Raw genomic sequence first — 17,659 nt, 5'->3', positions numbered from 1 at the left:
TGATCATGGTCTATACTCCCAGTTCTTGTTAAGTGGTAGAGTTGCTCATTTATTCCCATTTATCTCCGTGTCATCGTTCATTTATTGTTCGTTGCATGGTATTAATACTTAGTTTTCGAGTTAAGATTTAGCTTTAAGTTTGCGCTAACTAAGAATTGAACTATATAAATACAAAATATCAATCATTTGTGTATTGCAAATTCATTCCGCTCTGCAATACACTAGTTTTGAGGAGTAACTATATCATCAGCAGCATTAGAACTGAACATACATCGGAAGTTCAAGATTCAAAAGTTAATTTTATATAAGAAGTACACACGACAGAAATCCAGCACTGAGAAATTCCACCATGTGTTTTAAAAAGAATGAAGCCTCGGGGTTTTTGTTCATTCCTTCGAATTTTGTGCTACAACTAATTTCAATCTATAATACAAGCTACATGCACTAGGCTGATGGATATCCACAAGGACCTATGGCCTACCAACAAAGACATCGACCTTTTGGTTTCTAAACAGAAGATTACAAACGGTAAGTTGTATGTTCTATTTATTGGCATCTTGTGAACAATTTACCAGATAGATTATCTGGCAAAATAGCAAGGGCGTAGTTATGTTAACGATTGTAAAATAAATTTTATCATAACGTTTACTTGTGTAAACGTATTAAAGTTTTTTTTAATTTTTTTTTTAGTCAAACTATTCACTTTCCAAAGATAAGAATAAACAGTTATTTCTTTATAACACGATCCCTTTCCATTACATCTGTTGAAATTATTTATCCACATTCGTCAATATCCACATGCATCGGGCCGTGTATTTTGTCACAATCTACGATAATTCTTGAATAACTTGCATCTTCATTTAGCATGCATATGATATTGTTATTATAGTCTGATACTAACAAGTCACCGTAATTATCGGTGCATAAACTGGTAAATTCGGCGTTAGGTATTTTCCCCTTATTGTCTGCTAGAATCACTTGGTCACTTTTACAACAAGTCGCAAAGTAACCATGTCTTGTTTTGACTTTATTTTTGTAAGAATAACGTTTTGCAAACACGATTTTAGGCTTGTATGGTCAATTTGTTGTCAATTTCACCAAGTTCATTTAATTCGAGAAAAATCTCTTCTTTTATTAAAACAAGCAAATTTCCATTTAGGGAAAATATACAGGCACCTTGTCATCTGATAATACATAATTTCCCTTATTTTCCCCATCTTCTTTCCAATTTTTTACACAGTTATCTCTCCAAATCCACAAATCACTTCTTTTTCGCAGAAAGAAAAAGTTTATTTCCAGTGTACGCCTTTCAATCAATTGTCATTTGACCGATAGAGACTTCCTAAGTTGTTTGTGATAACCCACGCTGTAATGCTGTTAGATCCAAAAATATTTGTGAAAGTGCCATTTATTTGGGCGCTCCTCTGTTTGGGGGCAAGGACATCTGATACTGGTATTTGAAGATCTATCACGTTTTCTTCTAATTCGACTTTACAAGTTTCAATCTGAAGTTCCCCAAATATATCTCTCAGCTTTTGTTTCGTTGTAAGCTTTCTTCATAAACTTGATTTGCGATATGGTTAGAGTGGACGTAATAATAGGCTCTACATTGGAAAGACACTTATCAATCTGTGCCCGGATCAGTCGCGAGTGTTCAAAAAGGTCGATATGAGAAAGCGTCGAGTCGGATAATATTTTATCCGAGGTTATTGCCAGACTACAAAGCGACAGATGTTTGGTTTCATTCTCGTCCAGAATGGTTTAAATACTTTTCAGGTTTTTACCTTTTTTCTAATTCTATTGTACGCAACTTTGCATCCACAAAATTATCTATTGCTTTGCAAAAAAATTCTTTAAAATGTGACGCGTGAACTTTTAAATCTTTCTGGACAATTTCTGTCTTCTTGCAAAACACCTGTTCTTCTTGCCTAACTCGGTCTAACTTGTCTTCTATGGAAGATATTCTACTTTTTAAATTCGTTTTTCGAACTTGTAACGAATATCGACTCTCGACTGCTAGTGCTGTAAGTTCTTTGGTATTGTGCTGTTGATGAGATTCTTGGACACAATCTTGACAAATTGCCAAGTTGCAGGGCTTACTCAACAGAACAAGTTCCTTTTTATGTTTGTTGCATATTTCATCATTGGCTTTGATACAAGAAGAATCCAAAGTGTTCGCTGTGGTTTCCAAAAGATTTATACCGCGATTATCCCAGGACTTAGATTTACGATGGTAGTCATGACACATCGAACACAAGTTCGCATTGAAGTCAATGCATTTTGCAATTGCCGTATTCTCGTCTTTGCACAAGTCACAATTAATTACTATTGCATTGCAATCATGATTTGAAATCGTAGTATTATACGGATAAGACCTTTATTTACTTGCTCCTCGTTGCTAATGAAACATGTTGTACTACAGAGAGGACACACAACACAGTTATTATGGATGTTTTTCTATACACGGAGAGCAGAACATATGATAAAAGTCTAAAAGTCTCGGTTCATTTAAAGGGACAGACAAATGCTGCATTTGGAGTCAAGATCAGAGCTCCATCCATATGGGTAGCGGATTCATTTTTGTCTATCTTCTCCCTCTTCTTTTAAGCTACTACTTCAAAATTTTGTACAATGCTTATAAATATAATAGAAATGTGCAGGGCCAGGTGGTTCTAGACTCGTGATAGTTTGCCCACCTAGTGCTGGAGGTAGTGGTAATGGTCCTAGTCTACACATACCAAAGACCGTAAAATATTAAAGTCATTGCCTATCGATCCAACAGGTCATTGAGTGATTGCAACACAACTGCATGTCTTTGGGTCATAATAATGTGACTTGTGGAGTGACAAGCCTGCTTAGAACTATGGGCTTGTACATTATAATCCAGCTAAGCGTTTTTGGTGTTTTACAAAACAGGATCTGTTTGATTGATCAGTATGTTTCTCTATACACTTAGAGCAGAACACACGATAACAGTCTTGAAGTCTCGGTTCGGTAAAAAGTGATAGGCATAAAGCTGCATTTGGTGTCTAGATCATGACCTGGTTCTTCCGTCATTTCTGTCGTGAGTTAAGTTAATATTGCAATCTTTGTACCTTGAATAATCATTTAAAACGGAGACCATCTTAATTAATTCAAATTCTATGTTGCTGTAACTAAATTTACCTCCTGCAATTACCAAATATAAGCAATGGTGTAATTGTGTTATCCAAGAAAACACACACCTGTAATACAAAATGAGAAAGCTAAAAGATCTTTTTATATCGTGACTAAAAGTCAGTTGGCATATTAATTTTAATCCTGGCTGTCTATATTGATAGCGGGTACGTGCTTATCCGACTATCTCCTCCCTCTGTTTTTAAGCTACTACTTTTAAATTTTGTTGGATGCTTATACACATAATGGAAACGTGAATGGCAAAAAGAGTTAGAATTTGTTAATAAAAAAAGAAATAGAGATAGTCGAACTTGGCAGCTTTAATATCCATGATAGAGGCGTGCAGGGTTAATGAAATTTTGGATATGCTGTACACGTGTTTCAATGGGTATTACCTCCCATTGTCAGCATTTGAAACAAATACATAGGAAGTTCAAAAATTAACACTCAAAACTAAAAATCGAAATAGGAAGCCAAAGTCAGCACCGAAGAATTCTACCAAATATTCAAATGAGCAGCCTCATTATTCTAGCCTCATGTTTAATAGAAGGAATATTGCATCGGTGTTTTAGGGATTCCAATTTTTTTTCGCCGCTGCACTACTGAAACTTAATTAATAATATACAAGATATTTATAAAATATTGCAAAGTAGTAGTTTGAAAGTAGCAGTTCTTATCTTTCATTGAGTAAAAAGGAGTACATTTTTGAGCTGTAGCTTTGAAGTTTTTGTAGGATGTTAATACACGTAATGGAGATGTCGAGATCAAATGATTTTGATTTTTAGAAATGTAGTATATAGCATTTTGTACCAATGTTTAAAATTATGTCTCATGAACTGCCTGAAAAAAGTTTTAATCTGATGTCCTAATCATATTGAGAAATATTCTGTTTCTGAAAAGGGTTTATAGACGATGGATTTTAAAAGTATCACCAATATATCTTGTGTACTGTTTTGAATACTGATCTTACCAACTTTGCCCGATGGAACAACCAACCATAATGGGAAATGGAGGTTTAGCACGCTTTAAGCTCGTTCCCGTCTGATTACTCACTATTGTTTCATAGTCTACGTGAATAGTTAGGCGAGGACCAACTTATAAGCGCGTTCTAAAATCTGGTTTAACCAACTATTTCGATTGGAAATTCCTGTACCAAGTCAGGGCCATTGCGGTTGATTCCAACTTTCCGGGTTTTGCCTTCTGCCATTTGTTATATGGATGTTCCTTCTTTAAACTGTTAATTTGACAATTGCATGGAATTTTTGTCAAGGATCAGTTCGCTAATCTTGCTCTAGGCTAACGTTTCCTATTGTTGATAAATTTGGTTTTTTCATTTCCTTGAATGTTAATTGAACTTAATTTCTGCACACTGCTAAACTTTAAAGTAAACCTCAAAGCGAGGAATGGACCATTGTACAGTTTATAATGCATAACATGCAAAAGTTTGCAGAAATAACAAAACAACACATATATAGCCGAAGACGCATAATTCCATCGGTAACTAAGCAGGCAATCAGAACTCCGTACAGGAGTTGCATAGACACGGAGCACTGTTTGAATGAGTGTAGGCGTCTCTAAAAATACAAAGATTTCTAATAACAACAATAGCGAGACAAATACTGTTTAAAACATTACATTAAATGGTGATAATTACGACTTTATGATGTATAAAAGTAACTTGTTTAATGTCGAATTTAACAGCATGATGGAAGTTTTGGCACGATTGTTGTGGCGACAAAAATGATAACAGTTCATCAATCTTATTTATCAACAAAACATATACAGTTGTGATTTATATCTTTATTCATATGTATGAAAACACTTTTACATTATTTTTTGAATTTTCCTTCCGCTTAGCCAAATATTTCCTCAGTCATCCACTCCAATATGAGTAGAATAAGTTATCCTATTGTTAGTATTATTAAGAAGAGTCCGTTTTAATTGTCTAAACTCTGATGACAAGTAAACAGTATGGTAAACAGTATGGTAAACAGTATGATTATTATAGTTAGCCACTAGAATATGTCCATAATTGTTTGTTGCTAATGATCTAAAGCCTGTGGTTATAATTGAAAAAAAACTTGAACCATTGGCCTTGACATCTTGAAAAACGGATTGAAGACTCGGGTGCTCAATTGTTCTCACCATTTCCCCAAGATCGTTGATTTCATTTAATATATTGTTTTTCAATTCAAATACGACTAACTTTCCACCATGAAGGAAACAAACGGCCAAACAGTTTTCTGTAGCGTAGCTAGTTTTCTTATGTTTATTTAACTTGCTAGCACGGTTTTCATGCCATAGCTATATGCCATCTTGTGGATTTTGTAAAATGGTGCACTGACTGTGTCGCCATATTGGTAAATACAAAAAATACCAGTTTTTATATTGAAACTTTCGATATGCTGTACACGTGTTTCAAGGAGTAACCTCTCATCGGCAGCATTAAAATCAGGTATGTAGGAGGATGATAATCAAAATATTAGTTGTATACAAGAAGTACTCATAACCAAATCTATCGAAAGAGGAAGCCAAATCCATCGCCGAAAGGTTCTGCCATATGCAATGCAAGGAATGAAGCCTCAGTGTTTTACGTATTTTCAAATTTGGAATAATGCAAGATTTCATAAATAGGTTAAATAAAATGTGATATTATTCGAGGTCAAACAAGTCTGACTACTGGGTTGGTGAATAAGATATTTCCATTTTCATAATAACACTGAAGTAAGTTTTTTTGTAATAATTCAATTGCTTTTACAAGACTGCATTCTTTATGATATGCAAGTCATAAGTTCTGCTAATTTGAGTATCGCTGTACAGTCATGCTTGCTGTGATCTTGATCAGAACAGAGCAGACAAGTTCATTACTTGGTTTGCAAAAATATGAAGTTCTTTGTTATGTTTGGTGCATAACTGAATTTCCGATTTCAATGAAATTTTTTAATCAGGAACGGTAAGATATTCGATTTTGTGTGGTTTTTTTATTGCTTTAGCCTCATGGGATATTCTTCACAAAGGTTGCGAATAAGCACACCTAAATACAGGCATTAAGCAATACCACGTTCCTCGTCCTCGAATAGACCACACACTTTGATCGGCATATCATTTTCCTGTTGAAATTTTTTTGCTGTAAAGTGGGTTTAACTTGAAACTGTTTACACCTTCCTCGTCAACAGATATCCGGGTCCTACATAAAGGACAATCGAAAGAACATTCATCAACAATTAATGTTTTGAGACATAGAGTGCAAGACACATGGTAACAATTCAAAGTCTTAGCTCTTTATAACACGAAAGACAAATGCTACATCTAGAATCCAAACCCAAGACACCACTTACTGCCATTTTTTAAAAATTGTACAGTCATGTCAAAAAATGTAAGGGAACAAAAGGGGATAAATGTACCGCATTGCTGATTTTGGTCTCATTTTGAAGATCTGACTATACAAGACGCTTGGATTAATGAGTCCAACGGCGCAATTTTCGAAATGTTAAACGTCAAAAGCCCATAAGAGCGTCAAGTTTGAAAATTTTTGAAAGTTCTTAGTCACATAATTTAGTGTCAGAAATTGTCCTCATTTTGACATTTCAAAGATAGAAAAAACCGTTTTAATTCTTCTTATCCTATTTACAAAATATGACTTTTCTCGAACTTCTTTGCTGCTTTTCGACACAAGCAGCGTGCATAAAAAGAGGAGATTTCATATTTTGTAACTTTTAAATATGGTAAAACTAATTAAAAGTGTAAAGAAGATATATATATATAAATCATTAAAAAAATGTGCATTTAGAGATGAAATTGAGAAAAGGATACAAACATACACTTAACATATCAAAGTCAAAATTTTTACTCCATTTTGTTCTTAATTTCCTATTGTACATGCACACATTTAAATTTTAAATTTACATATTTTTTTCCAGTGTTAGGAATATTATAACTAAGAGAATTAAGAATACCCATATACCTGTTATTAAATAGATTAGCTAATCCGAATAATGCAGTCGTTATATTCCGCTCACTATCGATCGCTACCTTGTATGGCCAGTGGCCGATATAGGGCGCAGAATTATTCGAGTTAGAGAATAGCAAGACATCAAAATTCCGCTTTACCACGCTGCTCGAAACAAGATTTGAAATAAAAGTAATTACTTTTAACAGAGACTTTAACATAAACCCTCTGCATTCAAAGACACTGATCACATTGATTTCCCATTTCTAAATATTGTAACTGTTATTTCAAACATAAATGATGAAGTTTCTGTTTACGATAGAGACATTTATATTGTAAAGAAGTTCTAGAAATGGAAACGACACCATTTCTTCGACCAATTCAAGGCAATTGTGATTAATATTTGATTAAATGTGGCCTTCAAACCCCTTACTTTCTATTTTAATGCTTGTTTGTGACATTTTGAAGGATTTATATGAACTCTTCCTTGAAAGGTTTAAAAATTTTATGATGAACACAATTGATATGTGTGCATGCAACACATCTCTGGTTGCCATTACATGAAAATGAACGTTATTCATTTTTAATTTTTCAATTAAAAACAATAAGCAAAAACATTCATTTGAATACATTATTTATCATTTACACACTTGTATCTTTTTACAAATTTATACATAAGTCTATAATTTCAAAGAATATTGTTTATAAACTATACTTAGCAATACACAAAGTAGTATCGCGTGATTTCGGTAGTTATCGAACTACGTCGCTAGATTTTACAAACCAATTTGTTTGTTAACGCTACACATGCAAAATTATTTCACATGATAATTTCACGCGAATTTCAGATGATTTTTACCTGAATTAAGCAAATAAACTTTGTGACAGAGTTCACGTAAAATTCAGGTGAATGAGCCTTCACGTGAAATTCGTATTAAGTGAATTTCACGTTAATATCATGTGAAGCTCGATTAACATTAATTTTACGTGAAAAATATTTGTCTCTGTAAAGTTGCGCTTCTCTTAAATTGCAGGGGTATGGAATACCAGAGGGAAAATCCATGGACAAAACAAAGCCAAGAACGCAGGTCACATTAAACAAACGTATCCACAGAAACGAACACTACGAACCCAATTAAAACTGAAGTCGAACTAAGGTTAGCCGGAAGGGTGGACAATATGTCCTTTAAGTCTCGACACGTTAACTCTTGGAATTCATGAGAATCGGTAGTAACTCCCATTCAACAGCATTGGAGATGATTTTAAATAGAGTAAAGACCAAGATCTTATCAGTAAAACATTTTACACATAAATACATTAAGACGCTTAATTATTTTCTACACTATTACAAGTTTTAAATGAATAGTAGAAAATTCGGATTACTATCCGTCACATCGATGCACAAGGAAGTAATAAACTAAATTCGAATCGGTGTTTGGTTTTGAATGCAGCCCCATATATATAAAAATTCTTACAATACATCATTCGTGCTACTCGTTGAAGGTCCAGTTAAATGAATGAGGAAATCTGAACATTTGGATAGATGAATGTTTTTTAATGAAATTGGTAACGAGTACTTCATATCGGTCAATGAGGTTATGGACTTTCTTGAATTAACAACCTCTATTCATTCACAACATAACCTTGTCCAAGTTGCCTTTTTGTAAGCCACTGAGCCTTAAAGCCCTATCAAGAAAATTAATTTTTAGCAAAGCGTATAAATTGTATAACAAAATCTCAATAATCTCATCTTGAGCAGCAGGCCGAAATGTCGCATTATCATGTAAATACATAAAGCATTATTCTGAGAGTGTCAAAATGATACATAAAGAAACTAGGTCGATAAAATGATACAACAAATGTTAAATTATACCAATTTACATCCCTTATGTTCATATGTTTATCTAATTGTTAGACACCATCATTTGCGCGAACTTCATGGAATCACCATATCCTCCCCAGGAATACCAGTAAATTCCATCAAAGTAACTACCACTGGGCGTATAGGGTCCACCATAGTAATATTTGCCGGTAAGGAAGGCGTATGTACAGCAATTGAACCACCATCCTCCCTGTTGATGAACAGCACAGTAATTCCGGTCAGGTTTATCTTGTGTTGCAAATGCCATGTTATCATTATGGGACATCGAGTCACCAGCGTCACCAGAGTAACCACCAATTCTTAGTGTGTAGCTTGTTGAGTCTATTAATTGAAAATGACTGTATCGAGCGTTTTTGTTGTGTCCCGCCCAGTCTTGAAGATTAATTGTCAAAATCGTATTTCCTGTAATGAAAAAGTCAAGGTCATACTGGTAGTAAATATTATCACACACGGATGAATCCACGAATTAATAAAATGGAGAAGAAAATATACTTTCTTAATCGAGAGCTACATATCATTGGTTAATATTGACATGCGCAATGTTAACTTACCGAAAACTTAGTCTTAAGTTCACAACTGCAATATTTGTTTGACTATTGAGACTCTTCGAAAATATTTGAATCTTTCTTTCTTACAGGTTACGGTTCAACTTACTTTGAATATTTGTGAGATAGTATATTTGGTTTAACCCTATCCAGTAATCACTTTGACTGTTACCAAATCCAGAGACATAAGACTGCCATCCCTGGCTGAAGCTTATTTGCGGGTCCATTCTTTTCAAGATTACATTATAAGAGTTGTAAACGTTGTGAATGCAGTAGATCTGGAATGAAGAATTTGTTACATTTGTAAGCAGTAAATATTTGCATTTTTGATAAAAAAAAAAAAACTTCCTTTATTTAACAAAAAAAAAAATGTTATTAAGAAAAAAGAAAAAAAAGCGTAGGTTGATGTTTTTTGATTGTTTTATCTCTACTATTGGTAACCTGTGCTTTGATACACTTTGATATTAAGTTAAATTAGGGAAATACAACAACAAAAACTGAATCAATAAAAGTACTCAATGATGTCAGACGCTGTCCAGCCTAATTTGTCTGTCTGATTTGTTTTTTTATGAGAAAAATAAAACTCAATGTCTAGTTACAATTAGAATGAGACAGCGGTTTTTTTATCCCTTCATACTTATATGTTCAGTTTACCTCAAAACTATAGGTTGAGTTCATCCATATCCTGTACACTCCATCCTTTGTGTATTCACCATACTTCCTTACTTCACCACAGTCTACATCAAAATGTATGTAACGTAATAACGGATTTATAAAGATATAGACCAAACTTATTGAAAATTAGCTTTTATTCCATGATTAGAATTGCATTCTTAATTTCTAATCTTATACTTGTATTTATATATTTGTATTTTCACCCCTTAATTTCAAATTTATTTTACCATTTTTAAATATATTTTAATTTTGATAGTAACATCATGTTTGGTAGTGCTGCAATAAGCTCAATACTTTGAAGTTCATCCTTCTAGTTACAAAAAATATATTACAAGGTAAAATTGTAATGCATAGTAAACATAACTCTCTTATGTACATTGAAGTTCATCTTATTTCTGAAGAAAAATATAAAAAAAAATCAATTTAAAATCAAAATAAAATAAATAAATTCAACAATGCAAACCATTTTCACCATAATTGAAAATCCACAAATTTATCCGGAAGTTACTTTGCAATGTTTATCTTTTTAAATGTATTTGAACAAGCTTATCTAACCGTAACGTAATATGTGTGGAAGTAATGTAGTACAGCTGTACTCTCACATCACGATATAAATAAAAATGACGAAGTGTGTTAGTGATAATTTATTTTGTCATTTAACAAATTAAAATCGTTAATATAAAAAGTCAATGAAAGGATTAAAAGAAACAAATAAATATGTAGTTAAGATAAACACATATCCATGAAATGGAGAACGCTGAATAGACATACCTCTGTATTTCTTGTTGTCCCATCTGTTAACTAGGGTTTCTAACTGCTTGTTACTATTCTCTCTTCCCCATAAATATCCATTTGTTTGACACAAACAGGACAAACAGAAAAACAAACTTAAAGGTAAGAAATTTCTCAAAACGACATCCATATCAATGCGTACTGTCTTACATTTAAGTCATATGATAACAGATCAAACCAAATTTATATCAAAACAACTTCCTGTTAAACCCCACAAAATCACTTTAAATCAAATATTACCTTTTTGCCTTTATTTGGTTGTACGTATATAAATATGAAGGTTATTTGATTCATCTGGTTTAGAACCTAGGTGAAAGACCAAAACTCAAAAACGTATTTGAAGACTTTGGTCAAAAGGCTGAGTTTAAATTTATATTTAAACTATATTTAAATTCATTTGAGGAATAAGGATAATAACAAAATTACCGAACAATAACTCGATCCCTTATCAAGTCAAGTCCAAAATAAATGTGAAAAAATAGATATTTTACCAACGGAGCAGCTGATGCCGCAATGGTCCTGACTCAGTACTGCGATTTCAAACGAAATGGTGGGTAAAATAAAGGTTTTACAGCGCACTAAACCCCCCTCTTTCATTGCGGCGTGAATATACCAGTGGTGATTAAACAGCATTTGCATGCTATTGCTTTAAAATCGAAAAATTAGCACAAAGAACAATTTACAAAAAACAATCATTACTCATTATTTTAGAAGAAACTGAGTACAATATAAATCTAGCAAAATTGACATTACACCACCGGAGCAGCTGGTACCGCAATGGTCCTGACTTGGTACAGGCACTTCAAACGAAATGGTGGGTTAAATCTAGGTTTTACAGGGCGCTAAACTTCCCCTCTCCCATTGCAGCATGACGATAGTGATGATTAAAAAACAACAATCATTACACATTGTTTTAGAAGAAACTGAGGACTGATTTCTAAAAAATAATTTGGTAAGAGACTTTTTAAGACGCATTTCTTCATATCCTTGATTCAGGAGTCTGTTACGCGGATATTTATGACGTTCAAGGAAATCCGAGTAGTTAGTACTTGCTCTAGCGTAGTGAATCAATTATGAAATATAAACACCATATGCAGGGATATAGCTGCACAGAAAAGGAAATTTTATTAAAATTAAAGTCGTCTCTTTTATCATAAATCTTAGTGCGAGTTGACCACTGTTGTCGAATTCGAGATGTAGGTAAAAAAAAGATGCAGAACAGGCTGTTTCGGGAGTCTCCAATATCTCGAGCTCTGATGGATATATTGACGGTAACCATTTACCAAAAGAAGGTACGTTGATGGACAATACATCATCAATATATCTTTATGTAAAGTTATATGATTTAGCATCTTTTAAATTTTTATTCTTTACAAGGTTCTTAAGGAATTCAGTCTCATATGAATATAAAAACAAATCGACCAGGATAGGAGTACAGTTAGTGCCCTTTGGTATGCCAATTTGTTGTTGAATAAAATAGCTCCTCCAAATGTGACAAATATGTTATCAATAAGGAAATCAAGCATATCGCAAACCTGCTTTTCTGTGTAGCACACTTTGCCTTCTACGATGTTTTAGAAAAGTATGTGGATTTGTAACCGAGGACAACATAAATTTTGAAATAGTTAAAGATTTACGAGATTTCGATTTTTCATGTGGTAATGTAGTGTGAAGAGTTGAGCAGTAAAAAAATTGGAGAGAAATAATTTCCGAAAAACTGCAGGATTTTAGGTTTTGAAGTTAGTCTTTAGAATGTGTCCACATATGATTAATGCCGCTACGAGAGTAGGAGGTATTTTAATAAGATTGCTGTCCATTCTTAACTGCAGACAATATCTTTGTAAGATGAACTGACATCTCCTTCGTGGAGCAAGATGAAGATCCAGTTATATACCTTTCTTTGTATGGATTCTTAAGGAGTTTGGGAATCCAATACAAGTAAGGTAAGTCCTCAAATTTTGTTTCGATGTTGAGAAAAGACATGAAGGACTTCTAGTTGTTTAGAATTTCATCTTTCTTTTTAGAAGTAGTACATTTGTATGTGGCACAACCTGGAATGTTACTATCATTGCCTAATTCTGTAATAAGGCAACTGAAGTAATGCGCTTTACAAACAAATACAATGTTGTTCGAAACTTTGTCCACACATTTTGATGACACATTTCTCATGTATCGTTCAATTGCCTCACAATCGTTGAATTCCGACTTGGGTCTTTTATCGACACATTTCTGGAGATTGTCAATACGATTCCGTACCAACGATTAGATGGCACGTATCCAATCTGACAAGGACTCGATTTCTGATTCTTAGTCCTTGTCTCTCTCTTTATCCATGATCTGGCATCCATTATAGTTTTGAAATTAAGTTTCCAATTAAGGCGCTGTGATTCTCCGAATTTTGGACCATGAGAAACTGAGGAGTTCATTCTCAATGATATTCAAATGTCCAGTGATGACATGGCCAGAAGGACTGTTATTAAAAAAAGAAGCACAGTCACATGTCAGAGGGGATTTTAAGTATTCCTTAATGTTTAGATTCTGCAATGTCTTTTTACTACTTATTATCTTAGTGTAGCTGTAAGAGACTATAGGAACAGATTGATTTTTGAAATATGGTGAAATTTTGGAAACTACCGCTTTACGATGAAGAATATTGCTGATGTTAAGAGCATCTATTCCTTTGTTGGAAAATGGGATGTGTATAAATTTCCGATTCTCACCGTGAAGAGGTTCAGATCTAACAGGTTTAAAGGACGGACTTTGGCCACGTCAAATATAATGCCGGACAACCTGTATTTCATCGAAAAGGGGTTGACATCCTTCCACGAGTCCGAAATATCTAAGATCTTTTAGAAGGGTGACTGGTAGTGAAAAAAGTTTCGTTCTTATGTAATGAACAAGTAAAGGTTATTGTAAACTAGACAGAAGGTTATTCTATCTGTCTGAAAGTGAATATGATGGGACAGGGTCGGGTGCATCTTTTTCCCTAGTCTTCCGACGTCTTTGGCAATGGCTACGTTTACTTCTTGGACAGGTGTTAAATAACGTCATTGCATTGATTTCACTGATACTTGTACTAGAAAAATTCCCGATACCTATTATATTATTACTAAAATAAATTTGGTAAGAGACCTTTTGAGACGCATTTCTTCATACCCTTGATTCAGGAGTCTGTGCAGATGTTTATGGCGTTCAAGGAAACCAGAGTATTGAGTAAAGGATACTAACACTCAATTTCTAAATTATGAAAATCTTTTACAACTTTTACCTACAAAGAAGTAGGAACTCTATAGCTTACATCGACTCCAAAATAGCGTTTTTAAAAGAAAAAACATTATTCCCTTGACATGAAAAATTGTGTAAAATGCAATTTCTTACTCCAAGAAAAAAATGACACATCTAGATATAAATGCGTGGTACTTCATAGAGATTCGTCATACTTTTTACAAAACGATTCAAAATCATAAAGAAAAAAGATATTGTCAAAATGCTGGAAGTTTTTTATCGACAACATATTTTTTCAGTAAGGTGGACGCATTTTTCAACAAACCTTTGGCATTCCAATAATAACAAATTGTGCTCCTCTACTGGCTGACAAATTGTGCTCCTCTACTGGCTGACAAATTGTGCTCCTCTACTGGCTGACCTATTCCTTCACTGTAATGAAGCTGACTTTATAGCTGATCTAATCAAAAGGAAGGAACATCGTTTAGCCAGGTCCTTCGATCTCAGTTTCGGTCATATAGATGACGTATTATTGGTAAAAGATCCTACTACAGACGCTGTGAAGACAGCCTCATATATTGACCTACACTTAGAGATCAATGTAAAAGGACAAACGTTGACTTTTCAAAACGTATCGTCAAGTTTCCTTTCATCTGTGGCAACATCCCTTCAGAACCTGCGTCTAGAATGCTCATATTACAACTCCTACGTTAAGCCAGAGCTTGCCGTTACTACGCAGACCTTTTGTATCACGCTAGACTTCTTACAATTAGCCTTCTGGAACAGGGTTATGTTGCTACAAGATTGAAATCATCACTTCAAAAGTTTTATGGTCGTCATCGTGAACTCATGGATCGTTACGGTGTATCCATATGCACCATGAAGACTGGTTTGTTCAACATGTCATAGTTTTTTTTCCTTTTTCGTCTACCCAGGACTTGACTTGTTTTTATCCTAGGAGAAATTATAATTCAATTTTCCCTAGAATCGAGGGTTTCAAATCCTACTAAATTTCAATCTGTCCTATAACATATATATCTTTTTCATTTTTTACTATAAAAGTGATAGTGATCATATAAACAAAGTGTAAACCGAGAATTCACATATTTGAGCTTAATGTTAAAGTTAAACCAGGCTTTAAATATTGAGCTAAATCTGGAGGGACGGTTTGCTCTAAAAGGGAAGGTGATTTTCTGTCAGTTGTGGAAAAAAAAAACATATACAATCAAAAACATGCATACTTAGTCAACAGCATTCATGATTTATAGTAGTGTCATGCTCGAGACATGGCAAGGAAAGGGGTTGGATGTTCAAATGGTTGTGTTATGTATGACGAACTAATCAGGCTGAATAAGGTTCACTCAGTATTAACCTCCTGGGGATGGGGGTAGTGGACATGGAATTATAAATGATGTACGTTACAACGCCTAATTATAATAGCTCTTTGGGTATCAGTCAAGGTCAATCAGGGGACAGGAACAATCTTCAGCCTCATAAGAACATGAACGGGATTATAAATTCATTTATGACTTACCAGAAAACTAGACATTGAAATTCTACAACAGAGGTGTGTTTTGCAATTTCCTAGATTACTGTTTGGTCATGAATGTAAAGAGATTGTCGGGGAGTTGGCTACTATTGCTGAAGAAAAATCAACAAAGAAATAAAACTAGACAGAGTAGTCGGTCTATTTTGTCCCCTCCATTCCTAATCTTCCGAGTGTCCCCAATTTCGATTATTCCAAAAACTGATCCAGCAGCGAATTTCGAATGATCCATAATCTGTCATTTCTTCATAATAAATCTGACAACGACTATATTGATAGGGAACACTGTAAAGTTAAATATTCAAGTATAGACAATGCTGTAAATATCATTCAGTGTCTTAGCAAAATATTATATTAAATCGGCATTTAAAATAAATTTTATGACATTCGTCTAGAGAACTCGATCTACGAAGTTCAAATTTGAAATTATGTACTACTTAGAAAAATATCTCACGATGGGTGCCTCTGTTAGCTGTTCTTTGTTTGAATCTTTTTCAATGGCTTTACATTGAAAATATCTTGAACTACTTAAATGACTATTTGCTGTGTTCAAAAGAGGGAAGTTTTGAGTGTAAAAGCACTTTAACCACCTTTCAGAAGAGTTGCAGTTTAGGGGGGTAGGCATTGGGTCCCTTAAGCGGATGAGAAAACCGTAGATTATACAGAGGTACTGACATTTTGGGGGAGAATTTGACACCAAGCCGTTGGTAATGAAGCTTTGGCGAGATAAGATTGAAACCTTGTGTAACAAACTATTTTCTTGTCTAAATTGTTAAAAATCATACTCCGTGAATTGCAATCTTTGATAGGCATGATAATTTTGCGTGTCAAGGTATCGTTCCAGGTCGAGCAGCTTAATTGACGAAACAAGTAATGTGATAAACCTCAGCATAAAATCAGGGTTACACAGTCTATGAAAGAAGACATTAGAACTTAGCTATCATTTCTGGACAAATAGAATGAAACTACGCTCTTCTGGATCAATTTTGGTCTTATAATGACCAGTTGCAACCGTTCAGTGATAGCGCGGGTATTTAAGATATAGGGTTTGGTATTTATTTCAATGGTGGGTGGCACAGGAGAATTTGCCATATTCTTGGTTTGAATACTGATATTACATTTCTTGAATTATTCGTTGTAGTAATCGCATTGAACATATGGGGACAACATTTAAAAAACAAGAATGTTATTTTCAAAATCGATAACATGGCCTAGTCACAATTATACGAAATAAATCCTCGAAATCCCCAAAAGTGATAGCCCTTGTCAGAAAATTGGTTTAGAATTTGATATTTTGTGAAAACCTGAACATATCCCGAGATGTTTGAATTCTGATTCTCTTTCACGTGGTAAATTTAAAAAATTCAGAAGAATGTGTCCCACAGCAGACATCAATAGCAGTGAAATTTCGTTCCAATTCTGAAAGTTTTACATGAGTACAGAATTTGCTAGTTAATTTTTCTATGTTGTCTAGTACCTGGAAACTTATGAAATAGCAGTAGAGTCTTACATTCAGTTTCGGTTACTTGATAATTTGGATGATTTGCGGCCAAATCCTATTGACAATTGGGCGAAGTTCATAGCATACCTTTCTTACAAAAACAACTGTCAGTTTCTAAAGTGACCACTTACTTGTCAGGACTGAGTTTTGCCCTCAAAATACGAAACATAACAGATAGTGTAAAATCATTTTTCATAGAGAAAATGGTTGAGGGGCTCCGACGGAATAAATCACGAGAAGCTGATGCTAGGTCACCAATTTCTCTAGCGTTATTAAATCGCCTAATCAGCGCCCTAAACAAAGTATATTTTACCCGATACGAACGGGAAATGTTTTGTTTTGCTTTTTCATTTGCTAAATTCTTTTTGCTAATCTGGTCCGAAAGAAA

At 34.1% G+C, this 17,659-nt stretch overlaps 1 protein-coding gene across 1 annotated transcript; it reads right to left on the bottom strand.

Moving 5' to 3' along the window:
• Positions 1 to 7,722: 7,722 nt before the first annotated feature.
• Positions 7,723 to 11,210, bottom strand: LOC148627239 (fibrinogen-like protein 1). The gene is made up of 4 exons (XM_088570133.1): positions 10,979 to 11,210; positions 10,187 to 10,269; positions 9,642 to 9,810; positions 7,723 to 9,389 (listed from the first exon to the last, which is right to left on the bottom strand). Exons 1-4 carry the CDS (start codon positions 11,127 to 11,129, stop codon positions 9,010 to 9,012), a joined length of 783 nt encoding a protein of 260 aa, XP_088426259.1. The 5' UTR covers positions 11,130 to 11,210; the 3' UTR covers positions 7,723 to 9,009.
• Between the last annotated feature and the right edge of the window lie 6,449 nt (positions 11,211 to 17,659).

This window comes from Perna viridis, chromosome 1 (assembly GCF_037379345.1).
Source record: "Perna viridis isolate PV_CMFRI_1.1 ecotype Kerala chromosome 1, ASM3737934v1, whole genome shotgun sequence".
NCBI lineage: Eukaryota > Metazoa > Mollusca > Bivalvia > Mytilida > Mytilidae > Perna > Perna viridis.
The sequence above is the reverse complement of the archived record's forward strand: the minus strand, read 5'-3'. Positions and strand labels throughout refer to the sequence as shown.

Excerpts from the sequence above, each read along its gene's own strand:
- LOC148627239 (XM_088570133.1), bottom strand. The coding sequence starts at position 11,129 with ATGGATGTCGTTTTGAGAAATTTCTTACCTTTAAGTTTGTTTTTCTGT. Across the intron at positions 9,811-10,186 it reads ACTCAACCTATAGTTTTGAG|ATCTACTGCATTCACAACGT; the intron begins GTAAACTGAACA and ends TCTTCATTCCAG. Across the intron at positions 9,390-9,641 it reads CTATCTCACAAATATTCAAA|GAAATACGATTTTGACAATT; the intron begins GTAAGTTGAACC and ends TTTTCATTACAG.